This window comes from Pristiophorus japonicus, chromosome 3 (genome assembly GCF_044704955.1).
Source record: "Pristiophorus japonicus isolate sPriJap1 chromosome 3, sPriJap1.hap1, whole genome shotgun sequence".
NCBI classification, from domain to species: domain Eukaryota; kingdom Metazoa; phylum Chordata; class Chondrichthyes; family Pristiophoridae; genus Pristiophorus; species Pristiophorus japonicus.
The window spans coordinates 269,015,916-269,034,132 of record NC_091979.1 but is presented as its reverse complement, the minus strand read 5'-3'; the positions used below and the strand labels follow the sequence as shown (position 1 = coordinate 269,034,132).

Genomic DNA, 18,217 nt, shown 5'->3' with positions numbered 1-18,217 from the left:
GGTGTCTGTTCTGGAAGATTCGATGGGGTTGAAATCCCCCTGTTGTGCGCCTCCCGTTAGCGCCTCCGGGGTCCCTAATGGGACGCAAAACGGTTTTTGCCTGGAGGGGGGTGTGTGGCTCCCGGGAAATTGCACGGGAGTTAGCGGAGGCGCGAATGCAGTAGCGCCATGCCCCACTGATAGCACCCTGGGCATCATCTCTGTGTGCGGAGGCCCCTTTCCGCCCCACGGCGGAGATTGGCCAACCCTACTTGAGGCTGCCGTGGGCATTGCCCACACCAGCCTCACAGGTCACGAAATGGGCCACACACCCATTGCGGGGTGAAAATTAAAGGGGGGGGGTGTGCTGCGCTGTGTACCGCCATCGTTTTTTTCAACCACTTACCGGTCGGGCAGTGTCGCGGGGTCCGTGCCACCATTGTGCAGCCCGGCACTCCGTTTCGCTGCTCGGCTGTGGCCACGGCACCCCACAACCCTGGTGGCCCAATGAAGGCCATCAAAGGGCCTGCAAAGCTTGCAGCGACCCTCCCCTTTAATGGAAAGGCCACATAGCCCCCCTCCCCGACAGGAAGTGGAACCTGTGACATTGCTCTCCACTTCCTGTGAGGGACGGTAACCTGAATTTCGCTTCCGGGGCGGGACTTCTGCACCAGGTGCACAATGTCTGGCCTCAGAGAGGGTACCGCCCCCAACCAGGGTGATAGTCAATTTCGCCCCCAATGTGTTTTCTTCCCTGTATCATTGATATCATTATAGAAAGTCAGGATACACCGAGAGCCAAAGCCACTGGAATGCTAAAGGATACTGTGACCATTGACAAGTTGTTACATAAGCTTTTCACTGTTTTCTTTTGGCAAATGAAATCATTAAATTATCGTGATATCTTCATGTCATATCCATCATGATGTGTGTCTGCACCAAAAAATTTAATAATTTTTTTAAACGACATTAACAAAATTAATACCATCCACAAACTGCACCAAGAAGCTTGTGCTATAAATTTCACATCTCCGACTGAGCAGACCACCTAAAAGACAATATAAGAGCTCTGAAAAATGAAGGTTACTCCTTGAAAAGTGGCAATAGTGTAATTTAATAGTGTAATTAATGGATAATGTTACCCGATTCGTTATAACATCCTTAGCTTTGCTTCCCGGATCACAGTCTGGCAACGCCTCGATTTTACAATTCTCACCCTTGTTTTCAAAGCCCTCCATGGCTTCGCCCCTCCCTATCTCTATAACCTCCTCTAGCCCTACAACCTTCCAAGATCTTTCCACAACTCCAATTCTGGCCACTTGTGCATCTCCAATTTTAATTGCTCCATCGTTGGCGGCCGTACCTTCAGCTGCCCAGGTACGAAGCTCTGCAATTCCCTCCCTCAGCCTTTCTACCACTCTCTCCTCCTTTAAAACACTCCTTAAAACCTACCTCTTTGACCAGACATTTGGTCATCTGTCCGAGTACCTCCTTATGTGGCTCCGTATCAAATTTTGTTTTATAACGCTCCTGTGATGGGCTTTGGGAAGTTTTACTGTGTTAAAGGTGCTAAAAAAATGCAAGTTGTTGTTGTTATATATGAATAAAGAGTCTGACTGGATACTGTGGGCTCAAAGTAAAGTGTGACCGTAGTCTTTTATTGCAGGTCTCCAGAGTACCTCTCCAGCCTGTGAGGCCTCCTTAAGTACCTATCTCCCAAGGGATTGTGGGATCCCTTGGGAATCCAGGGGATGAGCCCTCTGGTGGCTGTCCAAGGTATATACAAGTTCACATACACAACAGTTGTTGTTGCTGTTATATCTGTGGCTCTGCAGCAAACCGAATTCTCAGTTCGCATGTGGATAGGGGTCTGTAAAGTATCCAAAGGGGAACATTCGGGGGGGGCAGTCAGATCGCATATATATTGGACCTGAATTTGTGGTCAGAGGCTTCCCGTGGAGTAATGCCTCCGATCCAAAAATAAAATCCACACCTACCTTCTGCCTCGGGATCCACAGAGACTCGCGCTCCTGGGCCTCTACACATAGACATGCGAAGAGAAAAGGTGTAAAAGCAGGCCTTACACCTTTTACCAGGCGTAAGAATTTCACGGGCATTCGCTGGGCAGTAGTTGGGCAAATAGCCCAACTCTCCGCCCGCAAATGCCCTTTTCCCGGGGATCGCGGAACTTGCAGGACTCTTATGGGCGCGTACACACCTTGTGCGCACCGCAAAATACGGGCCATTATAATTTCATAACATTTGTTAAGGAAGCTACCTGCTATTTATGAGCGCAGTTCTGGAGTTACAAAACAACCCGACGCCAGAGGCTCGGTGGAGCAGATTGTCTCACTGCACTTTGGCATGTCCCTGCACGGGGTATGATTCCAGCGCAGTGTCAAACTGGGTGTAAAAGTGCCCTTGAACTTGCAATTAACTAAAATGTTGGCCCAGTGCATGCATTGTGGAAGCACTTAAAATGTAACATTCCAGGGGTAGACGTGTGGAGGGCTGCATTTACACTCGGGCTAGAAATTCGTCTGTGCAAGTTTTTGGCAGCGCGTGCCCCATTGGTATGGCCCGAATTTGGGTCTTGGGCCACTGACATTTTGTGTGCAAGCTGTCGGCGCCTATTTCACCTTCACAGGCAGCTCATGCATTTGAGGAGTACGAATGTCAGGCCGATCACCTCACTGACAGTGGCTCGAAGATAAGTCCCGGGGGCGGGGGGGGAGGCGTTGAAGCAGGCGATGGAAGGGGAAGGAGGCGATCATGATGACTGTGGAATTGGGGGACACTCCTGCTCCTCCTGGCTCCACAGAGATGTTATGTGAGAGGTCCTTAAACAGGAGTTCAGCCCCTCATTTACATACTTAAGGCTCATCAAGCCTGCTTCAGGCAGTCATAGAAACATAGAAAATAGGTGCAGGAGTAGGCCATTCAGCACTTCAAGCCTGCACCACCATTCAATATGATCATAGCTGATCATTCACCTCAGTACCCCTTTCCTGCTTTCTCTCCATACCCCTTGATCCCTTTAGCCGTAAGGGCCATATCTAACTCCCTCTTGAATATATCCAATGAACTGGCATCAACGACTCTCTGCGGCAGGGAATTCCATAGGTTAACAACTCTCTGAGTGAAGAAGTTTCTCCTCATCTCAGTCCGAAATGGCCTACCTCTTATCCTAAGACTGTGTCCCTTGGTTCTGGACTTACCCAACATCGCGAACATTCTTTCTGCATCCAACCTGTCCCGTCCCATCAGAATCTTATACGTTTCTATGAGAAGCCATTTGCCTTCTTCACCGCCTGCTGTACCTGCATGCCAACTTTCAATGACTGATGAACCATGACACCCAGGTCTTGTTGCACCTCCTCTTTTCCTTATCTGCCACCATTCAGATAATATTCTGCCTTTGTGTTTTTGCCACCAAAGTGGATAACCTCACATTTATCCACATTATTCTGCATCTGCCATGCATTTGCCCACTCATCTAACCTGTCCAAATCACCCTGCAGCCTCTTGGCATCCTCCTCACAGCTCACACCGCCACCCAGTTTAGTATCATCTGCAAACTTGGAGATAATACACTCAATTCCTTCATCCAAATCATTCATGTATATTGTAAAGAGCTGGGGTCCCAGCACTGAGCCCTGCGGCACTCCACTAGTCACTGCCTCCCATTCCGAAAAGGATCCGTTTATCCTGACTCTCTGCTTCCTGTCTGCCAACCAATTCTCTATCCATGCCAATACATTACCCCCAATGCCATGTGCTTTGATTTTGCAGACCAATCTCTTATGTGGGACCTTGTCAAAGGCCTTTTGAAAGTCCAAATACACCACATCCACTGGTTCTCCCTTGTCCACTCTACTAGTTACATCCTCAAAAAATTCCAGAAGATTTGTCAAGCATGATTTCCCTTTCACAAATCCATGCTGACTTGGACCAATCCTGTCACTGCTTTCCAAATGCGCTGTTATTTCATCCTTAATAATTGATTCCAACATTTTCCCCACTACTGATGTCAGGCTAACCGGTCTATCATGAACCATTTTCTCTCTCCGTCCTTTTTTAAAAAGTGGTGTTACATTAGCTACCGTCCGGTCCATAAGAACTGATCCAGAGTCAATAGGCTGTTGGAAAATGATCACCAATGCATCCACTATTTCTAGGGCCACTTCCTTAAGTACTCTGGGATGAAGACCATCAGGCCCCGGTGATTTATCGGCCTTCAATCCCATCAATTTCCCGAACACAATTTCCCGCCAAATAAGGATATCCTTCAGATCCTCCTTCTCACTGGACCCTCGGTCCCCTAGTACATCCGGAAGGTCATTTGTGTCTTCCTTCGTGACGACAGAACCAAAGTATTTGTTCAATTGGTCTGCCATTTCTTTGTTCCCCATTATTAATTCACCTGAGTCTGACTGCAAGGGACCTACGTTTGCCTTCACTAATCTTTTTCTCTTCACATAGCTAGGGATGCCCGAAAATCGGCCAATCCAGTTTTGGATCGTCTGTTTTTCAAACGTCTTTGGGGCGCACAACATCAGTCCCCTAAATTGGACCTCGTTGCATCCATTTTATATCCGTAAAACAGGCACAACGCGATCCAATTTCTACCCCATATCTGAAGCCTTGGTGCAAAAGCAAACCAACACTGCAGTTGTAGTGTCCAGGTAGTTCATTAGCTGAGATCTGCAACTGGTTTGGCCAAATGCCACCTATATATCACGAGTGCTGACAATGAGTTACAGAATGCGTTTAAAAACGGAAAATAATTGAATAGCTTCTATTAGATAAGATTGTTTAAGATTAAACATGGCCACTCACTAGCAGGATAAAAACAGGCAATAAAAGCAAAATGAACAAACAGTATTTTTTCCATTGAATCAGCAGTTCAAAGGGTGCGCATCATTCATCACGTGCTTTGAAAAATTATCAATTCATGCATTGTCCTGTTAAAAACAATTACACATTTCCATTTCCTACCTTGCACTCTGTGCAGCCGGTGCAACAATATTATCTCCCTGAAGGCCGGGAGCAGGATGTGTGGGGGACGTATTGGCCTGATCACTGGCCTTTCCTGTATTCTTCAAACCTGGCAGCTCTTCATTCACATTCTGCTCATTTTTACCATATTTACTTGAATGAGATCCATTTAGGGGGCCGTTCTTCTTTTTATGTGCCTTTGAGGAGTCCTATAGTTGAACAGGAAGAAAGCCAATATGCAGTTATATCATTCGAATAAAATTACATTTTTTTCCGAGACTTCACAATCATACTTTCAGTCTTAAAAACACAATCGCACCACTTTTGAAGCTACCAGCGTGACAGCCATTCAAATGGAACTTTTGAATCTGTAACGATGTTACTGTAATGAAAATGAATATGTATTTAATCCCAGGAAAGAACATTCCTTTCCTTATAACAGACATGTCAAATGTAATCACTTCAGTTAATCTCTATAAATGGGCATAAAATTGTCAGTGAGCTGAGATGCATCGCAATAATTTATTAACAATTGGCAATGCACATAGCCAGTATGTCATCCGTATAAATACAGTGCAGTCCACGAGGGGTACTTTGGTTTGGGGATGTTTCCATTTCCTTAACTCGATGATTCCATTATGTGGAGTGCTCCACTTATTTTAGAGCTCATTCTCCAGCTACCTACTTACTCATGTCTACCTCGCTGCAAATTGGAAAATCTGTGCAGCCCAGAGTCAGTGGAGTCCAAGGAGTGAAGGTACAGCGCGTTTAACATAGACCAACATCCCAAGACACTTCAAAGAGCCATAAGGAAAAGAATGGATGCGGAGCCAAAAGAGATGTTCGGACAGGTGACCAAAAGCTTGGTCAAGGGTGCTGGTTTTAAGGAAAGAGTTAAAGGAGGAGATGCAGGTGTAGAGGCAGACGGGTTTAGGGAGGGAATTCGAAAGGTAATGCTGCCAATGGTGGGACAAAGTGGAGGGAGGCACCAGTGGCCACACTGAAGGAACAGACCTTGGTCTGACAAGGTCAATATAACCCCGATGGCACTTTAAATCCTCCGGACCCGAGAAGGAAAATCGTGGCCTCCACTGCCCCAGATTCTTGCCCCATCCCTCCCTCCCAAGACCACTGACCACCACTTACTTCCAAGCAAGTTAAAATGCCACAGCCCTTAAATGTAGGCCAGCAAGTGGGTTCACACGAGCCCACCCTTTGACTGCCATAAAACCGCTCTGGGTTAAAACTGCACCCCCGCTCCCCCGTTCCTCCCCCTCCCCCCTCAGTATTAGTTTCTTGCACTTAGTTGGCCACAGGGTTTGAAAAATGTAACATGGAATCTGCAGCACATTAAAACACTCCTGGACTTCAAACACCTTCTCGTACACAAGTGCTAATTTTTACGGTTTTGTTGAAGGGTCCACACCCAAAACGTTGTTTCCCCACAGATGCCGTCTGACCTGCTGTCTTTAGGTTTTTAACGCAGATTTCCAGCATCCAGAGTTTTTTGCTTTTTGTGCAGATTTTTACTGGTTTGGATGATCTGGCTCTGCAGTTGATTTAATGCAAACCAGGGCTATTTTTATCCTTGTGTTGTCACATGCAGGTGATGCAATGTTGCATTTTGACATAATGGTGCGCTCGCGAATAAATTAAGTAAAAGGTTTCCAAAACGCTTCTTTGAAGATAACACAGGGAGTCTCCTGACACAGGGTTACTGGAAATGGACTGATATAAAAAAATACAAATTGTGATCTTGTGATCACGGGAAAGAAGGCAAGTTCAATAAAATTAATGTAATTATAAAGTGAATTGAATCTTTTTAGTGCTGTAAAGCTGACTGAGGTCAAGCATCAGGAGACTGAAGTTAGTGGATAGTGCAGTGAGGTAACATCTGACTCACACAACGCCAAGAGGCCGCCACTGGGAACCCAGGGGAATGGTCCGCGGCACAAGGTAAGTGCTGTACGAGGGGAAGTTTCGTTGAGAGAGGGGTTGTCTTGGCAGGGGAGGCCCAAGATTTCCTTGTGCGGCCCGGAGGAGTATTTTTGCTCTTCCAGACCCACAAGCAACCTAAATCATTGTAAAGCACTTACCTTGCTGGGTGTCTTTTGGCCTTGGCTCCTGTTCCCGGCAGGTTTGGCCTGGTGGGGAAGCATCCTAACTCTGCTTGATCAGTGCTCCCTAACTCTGGCCTCGGGTAAAAAAAAAATTGCAAATCGCACCCCAATTACATCATCAAAACCTGATCTGCCTATTTAAAGGGGACCCCCACCAGCCTGGGACAGGTTTCCTTAAGCGCCTGCACTGTCAAATTGCCATCGGCCCGATGAGGGCAGTAAAGGACTGGTGGGTAAGTGCCCTACAGGTTGGGTGAGTAGGCAAATACATGGCAGATGCAGTATAATGTGGATAAATGTGAGGTTATCCACTTTGGCGGCAAAAACACGAAGGCAGAATATTATCTGAATGGCGGCAGATTAGGAAAAGGGGAGGTGCAACAAGACCTGGGTGTCATGGTACATCAGTCATTGAAAGTTGGCATGCAGGTACAGCAGGCGGTGAAGGCGGCAAATGGTTAGGGAATTTAAGTATAGAAGCAGGGAGGTCTTACTGCAATTGTACAGGGCCTTGGTGAGGCCGCACCTGGAATATTATGTTCAGTTTTGGTCTCCTAATCTGACGAAGGATGTTCTTGCTATTGAGGGAGTGCAGCGAAGGTTCACCAGACTGATTCCCGGGATGGCAGGACTGATGTGTGGGGAGAGACTGGATCGACTGGGCCTGTATTCACTGGAGTTTAGAAGGATGAGAGGGGATCTCATAGAAACATATAAAATTCTGACAGGACTGGACAGTTTCGATGCAGGAAGAATGTTCCTGATGTTGAAGTCCAGAACCAGGGGACGCAGTCTAAGGATAAGGGGTAAGCCATTTAGGACTGAGATAAGGAGAAACTTCTTCACTCAGAGAGTTGTTAACCTGTGGAATTCCCTACCGCAGAGAGTTGTTAATGCTAGTTCATTGGATATATTTAAAAGGGAGTTAGATACGGCTAAAGGGATCAAGGGGTATGGAGAGAAAGCAGGAAAGGGGTACTGAGGTGAATGATCAGCTATGATCTTATTGAATGGTGGTGCTGGCTCGAAGGGCCGAATGGCCTACTCCTGCACCTATTTCCTATGTTCCTATGCTAATGACCGCTACTAAAAATGTTAGTCTGAGGACATGTTTTTTATTGCCGCAGGTCCAGTGCAACAGTTGCACCCAATACAATATGAAGGAACTCCAGTCAACCTAGGTATACTGAGTCCAAGCATTTCCTTCTCCTCCATCGCCTGCCTCCCCACTCAGGCTCCAGTAACTGAACGGAAGACGATGTGCATCAGTGTAATGTGCGCTCTAGTTTCATCTAAAACTCAGAGCACCTGGACACACGTGAAACTTGAGCAGCCACACACAACCTTTCTGTACAGCAGCAACCTGAATTTTGGTTGAAACCTTGGCACCGGACCATTGTGAGTGACATAGCATTATACCAGCAGTATAGACCCAGAATGTTACTTAAAAGTAACCCAGAAGGGTAGGAACAAAGGAAACAAACTAAAATGAGTAAAAAGTACATTTAAAACAGGTAACGGGGAAAAAAATTGAAAAATGACAAATATTGAGAATCACCAGTTGGTCCAGGTCAGAGTGGATTGTGCATCTTTTAATCGCTCCACCAAATGGTGGTCGTGCTTCGACTCTGGGTTCTGGAACTCCCTCATTCAGCCTTGCCTCCTTTCTCTCCTCCTTTAAGATGCTCCTTAAAACCTACATCTTTGACAAAGCCTTTGGTCCCCTGTCCTAATATCTTCTCATGTGGCTTGGAGTCAAATTTTATTTGATAACGCTCCTGAGACATTTTACTGTATTATCGGCACTATATAAATGCACATTGTTGTTGTTGCATGAATCAAAAGTGGAGGAGATGTGGGTTGCGTGTGCGAAGGTAGCAGTGAGAGGTGATGAGAAAGAGCGATGGTCGGACTGGCACGTTCACCCTGACTCGTGGATGTTCTCCACTTTGACTCATTGCAGGAGAGGAACAACTTTAAAAAAATCGAGTGAGAGTTTTTTTTGTAAAACTTTGACAGATTTTGTTTATTTATGTATAAAGTCTTTTTGGTTGTGAATTACTTGGAGAAGTCTGGGCAGCTACCTGTTGCAGCAAGTTTATAAACTTCAGTCGCAGGGATCAAGGCATTCTTTGAAATATGTTTACGCTAATGTTAGAAGTATTGGAAAGAAAATGCGAGAATTACAGACACGCTTCCACAGGGAATTTAGATATAATTGGTATTTCGGTACTTTGATGCAACCCCTCCCCAAACCGCTCTGCTTTACAGGAATAATTTATTTTGTACTCTTTGCATCTCATACTTGAAAATGTCCTACTGCTGATCTGTTAACCTGTTTGCTAACCTTTCTGTCAAGGTGTAACATTCTCTTCATTATATATCCATTAGTATTGAGAATGTTCAAAACAGATAATGGGTAATAAGACTTGAAAACCACAAATGTTTAATGAACAATTCCTTGCTTGCAGAATCATTTTAACATTGATAGTTTGCATTGTGACGAGGCTTCAGTTCTGGCATTAATGCTTCTTTGTTGTAACATTAATACATAGAGGGTCAATCAACTTTGCCAATTATCAGCTGGTTGTCAGTGCTGGATTGTTCCTGATTGTTAAAAGTTAACAGTCTTGCTTTTTTAAAAGATTAGGCTCAATGAATTGATTAACACAGCACCTTCACAGAAGTAATAAATTGATCAGCAAAGTGCTCATCAAGGAATGGTGGGGTAGAAAACAGGCCCAGACTCAGTGCTGCAGAGGCAGCGTGCGCCCACAGTAAGAGGCCCGAGGATCGATGAGAATGGGTCCTTGAGCCTTCCTCAACACTTGGGGCGAGCTGCCAGCTCTGGTCGCACATCAGCGAGCAGCTCGATGACAGGAGCCATAGATTTCGGGCCACCTGGGGAATTGGCAGCTGTTCCCAGGAAAGTCCCGGGAGAGGGGAATGGAACAGGCTACGGTCGGGGCGGGGGGGGGAATCCTGTGGTGTCGGAAGTGCAGTCCTGCTCCATTTGGCTCCGAAGGAAGTTTGAGAATTAAATAATAAAAACACTTGTCTTTGGTTGGCGGCCACGGAGGGAGGCCCGATACCTGACCCGCTCTTCAGTGCTGAATGTGTCAAAGGGGTCCTTTAGCAGGTGTTTGGCCCTTCATTTACATATGTGTTGGGCGTCCGGTTGGGACGCCTAAAAAATGGGCCCCAACAAGTTTGGCAATGTGAGCAACGCCTGCGCAGATTGGGTGCAGGCCACCCCACTGCTAAATTGATGTTTTGTGCCATTTTAGGCCTGAAAAGCTGGTGCATCACACACTAATTTCTACCCTGGTCATAGGGCTGGAAATTCAGTTGAAGTTTTTTTTTTTTTAAAGGCGCTAATGTCGGTTGGTCTCTAAATTTAGCGTCGGAAAATGGTTTGTGTCGGCAGCCAAAAAGATTCAGTGGTTGCGCCCCAACAGTGGAGTGGAGCGCTATGGGATGCGCTCCACACTTCTCTTGGGGCGCAAGGCCGGGTGATCAACTCAATATCCTGTGCTAAAGAACCGGCTTCTTAGCGCCTTAAGAGAGGCCTCCCTAGAAAAAAAATCAGAACAAAAAAAACACAAAAAAAACCGTTCCCTGTACATTACTCACCCCAAATAAAAAGTTACATCGAAAAAAAGAAAAATATCACTCGCACTTAAGCTCATGCAGTCATTCCCTCCCTGAGCACCCCGCGACAGCATGTGTGCCAGCTTTCTCTGGCGGCTCACTACGGGGTACTACGAGTGCAGCGCAAACCAAATTTTCCATCTGTGTCGATACCGGTGGCGTTGCATACCGGTGCTACGCTCCCAGGTGATACGCCTCAGCGCCGCCAGTACGAGCACACTGAATTTGCCGAGCGGCGGGAATGCCAGCGCTCACAGCTGCAAACACTTTAGCGCCCCTGTTCTGATCCTCGCGAGGGGCGCTATCTAACCGAATTTCGTGCCCATGTATAACAATATTGAACAAAGTGATGAGGGAAACTGGGTCATAATATCACAAGTGCATCTAATATTTTCATTATGGCAAAAAATCTTTGGGACTTAACAGCCAAGGGGTACAATAAAAGGCACAGATTTCACTGAGAACAATTACCAGGCTTCAAATGATGTTAACCTGAATGGTGTGACTCCACACAACTGAAGTATATCTCTTTTTCTGTACTGTGTTTTTTCCTTGGCCATAAGATATTGACTATTCTGAACAAAAAGTTTTTCTATTGTGAAGACGTTGTTAGTCGAGCAACAGATGCTTGCTGTTCACAGTAACAAACGGCATCAGCCCTTAGCAACAGCAATGCCACAGCACTTTAGCGAATTCCAACACTGCTTATATAATGACATGACCCACATAGGAATTGTGTGTCTTTTGAGCAAGAGTTCACCAATCACTGATTATACTCTAAGTCATATTTATCAAAACTCTACACATAGAAAGTCGACAAAAAGCATTTCATAAAGAAAATGTTACCGTTCGTTTTCCCAGCTTGGTAAAGTTCAGATTAATCACAAATACCACTCCTTAGTTAGACACACAATTTCCTGAGTGGTGGTTGTTGCAACATGTCACACTGCTTAGTCAGACTGAACACACACTGCTTCCAGTCTGCCTTCAGTAAAAGTGGCACTTTCTGATTTCATAGAATACTTCAGATTCCACCCCCCTCCCCTCCCTCCCTCCCCCTTTCATTTTTAATGACTGGTTTGAGTTCACTTACCTTTCCTTCTTATTCCCTTTCGCACCACTTCTAAAACAAACTCTAGTGTTTGCCACCTACAGTCCATACATTTTCAAAATAACTTCCTGAATCACAAGATACAACACTGCCCGCCTAACCAAATACAGCAGTGTTTTGGGATAAGCAAAAACAGCCCTGCCTTAGAGATCCGTTAACATTTGTTTTGCCTTCTCCACCGCCCCCCTTAATGATTTGGATGCATCGTCATTTTTTTTTTTAAAAGACTGCATGGCGGTTTCAGCATTACTAAAATATGCACGGAAAAAATGCTTATTTTATATTTAGGAACATTATAACATTTCTGCTAAGAGTCCCGTATCCTGTTTTTTAAGAAATCCCCCAAATAAGCATGTAACTTTAATCATTTGTTCCATTGTTGGCTTGCACCAGTGGACCTAATAAAATGGACAACTAACATTGGTTCTTTTGAACTACAGGGGAGTCAAAGGTTATGGGGAACTGGCAGGAAAGTGGACTTGAGGCCAAGATCAGATCAGCCATGATCTTATTGAATGGCGGAGCAGGCTTGAGGGGCCAAATGACCTGCTCCTGCTCCTGCTCCTATTTATTTTGTTCACCATTAGAGATACTCTAAATGCACACTTCAAAGTGGCCATCAAGATGACATAAAATGCAGCAAAGCCTGTGAATTCCAAATCTGTGATAGTCAAACACAGGCCAGCATCCACAGGACATCAGGAGACTGGGAACAGTTCATTAGCTCCAAGATTACGTGACAGCAAGGTGGCACTAGAGCAGTGCATGTGGTGATTCCACAGAAGTGAGTGAGAAAATATTTCTTCTGCATTAAAAATGGGCTTTTTAATCTCGTTAATATTCTGGACAGTTTGTTTAAAAAAACCACAGTTCCGATGAAAGGTCATTGATCTGAAACCAGTAACCCAATGCTTCTCTCTTCACAGATGTTGCCTGATCTGCTGTGTGTTTCCACCTGCATGAGAACACCAGCGGCAGGTTGGGGTATAAAAGGAGCGGCAAGTTGCGGCCATAAGCAGCGTACCACTTCAGGAAGCAGCGCGAGCTGATGTAGGAGGGCGGCGGCAGCGAAAAGTGATGTCATCAGGTCCAGGTCACTGATTGGAACGTGAGCCGATACAGCAGGAGCAGTGAGATCGGGGCAAAGGAGCGGCGAGAGACTGTAGAGTGATGTGATTGGGGCCCAGGAGAGGCGTGAGTTCGGGGCCAGGGGCAGCACTGGCCAGCATACACTACGATATGTGTGTGCACTAGGTCTGTGCAGCAGAGCAGGTCTCCAGTCATCTTGAATAACTCTTGCTATTGGACCAAGACGTAGCTCTGTCAAGCCCGTGTGGTGGCTGGTGTGCAACGGCCACCATACGTTAAAAAAATCCACGTACAAGCATCTTCCACCCTTCAAGATGTAGTTCGGGATCCGGAATATTCGGTCCTTCATTGAAACACCTGTGAACGCATCCTGTTTTATGCGTGGAAGCAAGTCATCCTCATTTCGAGGGACTGCCTATGATGATGATGATGATGTTTCCAGCAATTTTCTGTTTCTATTTTAAAAACCATAGTTTCTGGTCCAAAACCAAAAAGCTGGCAAAGCTAAGCATAGATTAGATGCGGGTTTCCACACTGTCTATTTTTAACCGCCATTTGGCGTGTTATTGTAAAGGGTTCATTTATGAAGAAAACATATTTGCTCTTTGTGTGTGCAAAAATTTAAGTTTTCTGAAATGAGTTGTGACATTTTCCAAGCACGTCATCCCAGTTGAACAAGTTAAGAGATGAAATATGATGAAAGCTCCATTCCCAGCAGACTTTCTTCCACAAGCACACCAGCAGCATGCAGAATATATTCGTTCAGTTCTCCTGATGCCCTAACTCTTGGGGGTAAAATCTCTTTTTGAACAAAAAACAAGAGACTGCTTGCTTATTTCTAATTAAAAACCTACTCATCCAATTGCAGCCTATGTGTCAAAGCCACACATTCACAGACATGTCATTAGTCATTAATTGTGGAAAAAGTAGGCATTTCTCTATTTTGCATTAAAAGAAGAAATCCTAACTCCAGATACCCGACTTCTGATTATCGAACTGGTGTCCTGAGTTGACTCCTAATTCTTTACACTGTGGGGACAATCTTTTCTACTGACTGCGTGCAGTGACGTCAGAAATCTATTAAGTGCATTTCTGATTTCACTCGAAATACTAACGGAAGGAAGTTTTCCCACATTTTCTTACGAGTTTGCTACACATGAAAATTATCCTCACAGATTCCTGACTCTCAGCTCCTGATGTCTGACTCGAAAGGGGTCATTCTCAACTTGTTTACCAGCAGCATATACTGGAAATTTGGGCATGCACTGCTCATGATTTGCCAACTATTTAATTCTCAAGTTCAATTATTGAGGTGATGCTGCTGACAAGGGAAACAGCCTAACTTCATCCACCATCACCCTTGGCAGATCAGCCCCACTACACCAGACTCGGACACCTAGCTACCCCAATTCCCCATTACACCCTTATCCTTCTCAGCACCAGCATGAACATTTTATTCGAGGTACAGTTTCACCCAAAATCAAAATGATCCAAACCCAGCCATTTTTCCAAAATCCTTATTTCAGGCCCATTTGAGTAAATTCAAATTCGCACTTCTGGTTTGGTACTCATCATTAAAACATAAATAAATCAATTCGAATACATTCTTGCCAAATGCGAAGAGCCTTTTAGATCTGCTAACAGAATTGCAAATGTAACGACTGTTGTGGTTCAGGGCCCAGGCAAGGCAGGTTTAAATGCAACATTCTGTATTGGAGTGCCCTCCAGTGGTAAATGCATAATATGTTTTTATGCCTTGAAATGCACTGTTCAACTCTATTGGCCCTGAATTTGAAGTTGGAGGCATATCAGAAAAATACTCTTCTGTAAGGGGTACAGAGTTGTAGCAGGCAAAGAGCAGACAGATGGGGCTCAAGTTTCGGCCTGAGTTGCTCCTATTTTTTTGGAGCAACTAGTTTAGAATGGAGCATCTCAGAAATTGCAATTCACGGCATTTAGTTTGCTCCAGTTCGAGTGAGTTAGAATAGTTCCATTTTAGAAGATTTTTTTTTTTAAAAAGGGGGCGTGTCCTGCCACTTACGCCTGTTTTGCAAGTTTAGGCAGCGAAAACTTACCCCAAACTAACTTAGAATGGAGTAAGTGTAGATTTTTGTACGCTCAGAAAAACCTTGCCTACACATAAATCAGGCGTAGGGAACAAGAGATGGGGGGGGGGGAGAGGGGGGGTAGGAGAAGGCAGGTTTACAAACATAAAACACTTCACTTTTACAAATAAAGAGCCATCATCAATAATAAATAAATCAATAAATCAATCAAAAAAAATAAAAAATCATAAATAAAAAATTAAGTTTTTACTCACCGACTGCAGCACCGGACGCCCTCCAACAGTGTACTGGGAGGACCCCCACAACCCACCGCTCCCCCCCTCCCCCCCCCCAGTGTCTGCCTCTCTCTGTCTCTGTTAGTGCCTCTCTCTGTTTCTGACAGAGAGGGGAGGGAGGAAAGAAAGAGAGGGTGGGGGGAGAGAGAGGAGAGGGGAGGGGGGAGGGAGAGAGAGGAGAGGGGAGGGGGGAGGGAGAGAGAGGAGAGAGAAGGGGGGGGAGAGAGAGAGGAGAGGGGAGGGGGGGGAAGAGGGGGAGGGGGGGAAGAGGGGGAGGGGGGGAAGAGGGGGAGGGGGGGGAAGAGAGGGAGGGAGGGGGGGAAGAGAGGGAGGGAGGGGGGGGAAGAGAGGGAGGGAGGGGGGGGAAGAGAGGGAGGGAGGGGGGGGGGAAGAGAGGGAGGGAGGGGGGGGGAAGAGAGGGAGGGGGGAAAGAGAGGGAGGGGGGAAAGAGAGGGAGGGGGGGAAGAGAGGGGGTGGAGGAAGAGAGGGAGGGGGGGGAAGAGAGGGAGGGGGGGGAAAGAGAGGGAGGGGGGGGAAGAGAGGGAGGGGGGGGAGAGAGGGAGGGGGGGGAGAGAGGGAGGGGGGGGAGAGAGGGAGGGGGGGAAGAGAGGGAGGGGGGGGAGAGAGGGAGGGGGGGGAGAGAGGGAGGGGGGGGAGAGAGGGAGGGGGGGGAGAGAGGGAGGGGGGGAGAGAGAGGGAGGGGGGGCGAGAGAGGAGTGGGGGGAAGAGAGGGAGGGGGGAAGAGAGGGAGGGGGGAAGAGAGGGAGGGGGGGAGAGAGGGAAGGGGGAGAGAGGGAAGGGGGGAGAGAGGGAGGGGGGAGAGAGGAGGGGGGAGAGAGGGAGGGGGGGAGAGAGGGAGGGGGGGGAGAGAGGGAGGGGGGAGAGAGGGAGGGGGGAGAGAGAGGGAGGGGGAGAGAGAGGGAGGGGGAGAGAGAGGGAGGGGGAGAGAGAGGGAGGGGGAGGAGAGAGGGAGGGGGAGAGAGAGGGAGGAGAGAGGGAGGGGAGAGAGAGGGAGGGGGAGAGAGAGGGAGGGGGGAAGAGAGGGAGGGGGGAGAGAGGGAGGGGGGAATGAGGGAGGGGGGAATGAGGGAGGGGGGAATGAGGGAGGGGGGAATGAGGGAGGGGGAATGAGGGAGGGGGAATGAGGGAGGGGGAATGAGGGAGGGGGAATGAGGGAGGGGGAATGAGGGAGGGGGAATGAGGGAGGGGGAATGAGGGAGGGGGAATGAGGGAGGGGGAATGAGGGAGGGGGAATGAGGGAGGGGGAATGAGGGAGGGGGAATGAGGGAGGGGGGAATGAGGGAGGGGGAATGAGGGAGGGGGAATGAGGGAGGGGGAATGAGGGAGGGGGAATGAGGGAGGGGAGAGAGGGAGGGGGAGAGAGGGAGGGGGAGAGGGAGGGGGAGGGAGGGGAGAGGGAGGGGAGGGGGGGGGAGAGGGAGGGAGGGGGGAGAGAGGGAGGGAGGGGGAGGAGAGGGTGGGGGGAGAGAGGGAAGAGGGACGGGGGCGGGGGGGGAAGAGAATGGGGGCGGGGGGAGGGAAGAGGGACGCGGGGGGGTGAAGAGGGACGGCGGGAGGGGGGAGGGGGAAGAGGGACGGGAGTGAAGGAAGAACGGGGGCTGAACTGAGTGGGGGGGGGGGGAGGGAGGGAGGCTGAACTGGGTGGGGGGGGGGGGGGGAGGGAGAGTGGTTGAACGGGCCCCGCTGATTACTAAGGTTAAGGATGAATTAACCATCATGCTTAATTCATTTTAAGTGTGCTTTACCTGTATAGCAAGTGTTGCATAGAATAGGCAATAATCCATAGCATAAGGGAGAGGAACTTCACCGATTATTCAGACCCTCCTAATACTGATGAGCCCTCTTAATGGGCTCAAGTTTCGGACCCCCGCTAGAACGGTGCACATCGGAGAGGCCCGCCTAATTTGTAGAACAAAAATTGCACCGAATACTTACCTCGCGATTCTCCGATAGCTGTAGGCCCATTTCCAGGTCGGCGCGGCGCAGCAGGAGCTGCTGTGGGCGGAGCTACAGCTCTGCGCCGAAAACAGTGCCGGCAGCTGCGGGCGTGCACAGCAGCTCCTGGCCCTCCCAGCGCGTCCTGTCTCCGGAGCAACGACCCTATCCCAAGCCGAAGGGACGTCGCCCATCTCCCGGGCCAAGTGGCCTGACACAGCAGAATCAAGAATATTAGCCGAGAAATTGGTCTGCGCAGCGCCCGTTTTTCGGGTGTTGTTCGGACTGCTAAGGTCCCAAAATGATGGGCAGAAAGCGTGTGCACATTTCTGGCTGGAAGTGCACTGCCCACTATATTGGGTAAGGACAAAGAAGAGGCATCCTTTTCCCATGCCTGAAGCAGGTGTTAGTTACTTTGCATATGAACTATGCAGCCTAACACCCGTTTGGGGACCCCTCCTCAGGATTGGTTTGCCCCGAGGCAGTCGGCGCCATTGCGGGCTGCACTAAGGGGAAACCAGTCCTCGGGTTTGCCTGCAATAAAGATGGTAAGTAACTTACCTGAATATAAGCACTCCTTCTCCGACTGACCCCACACCTACTGTTCCGATCACCTCCACTCCTGATCTCCCTCTTCTGTCCCCCTATCCTTGCCCGGATCCCACACCTAGCCCAACACAGGCCCCGAACATTGACAATGGTGCTAGCAGAAGCCCAAACTTGGACTGTTCTTCACCAGCAGGCTCTTCATGCTTTGCCAGCAATATTGAAATGAGACCCGAGGCCCAATATCTGGGGAGAGTCAGGCCTCACCATTCAGGCATGGGGGAAGCCCACAAACTTATGTCCCCGTGTGCCCAAAAATGGCCCAATTTCTAGGTCCCGAACTGAACTTTTTCTGCTACCAAGCACAGAGCGTTGATGCCAATTGTAGCACACCGCATCCACTGGTGGAGGTCAGCTAACTCAGCA

At 47.9% G+C, this 18,217-nt stretch overlaps 1 protein-coding gene across 4 annotated transcripts in view; it reads right to left on the bottom strand.

Moving 5' to 3' along the window:
• LOC139260278 (titin homolog) overlaps nucleotides 1-18,217 on the bottom strand; it is a 106,148-nt gene that overhangs the window by 45,707 nt on the left and 42,224 nt on the right. For all 4 annotated transcript variants that reach the window (XM_070876684.1, XM_070876687.1, XM_070876685.1 and 1 more), the window contains one exon: nucleotides 4,978-5,186. In XM_070876684.1, coding sequence (XP_070732785.1) covers nucleotides 4,978-5,186 — 209 coding nt within the window. The remainder of the gene's footprint in view (nucleotides 1-4,977; nucleotides 5,187-18,217) is intronic.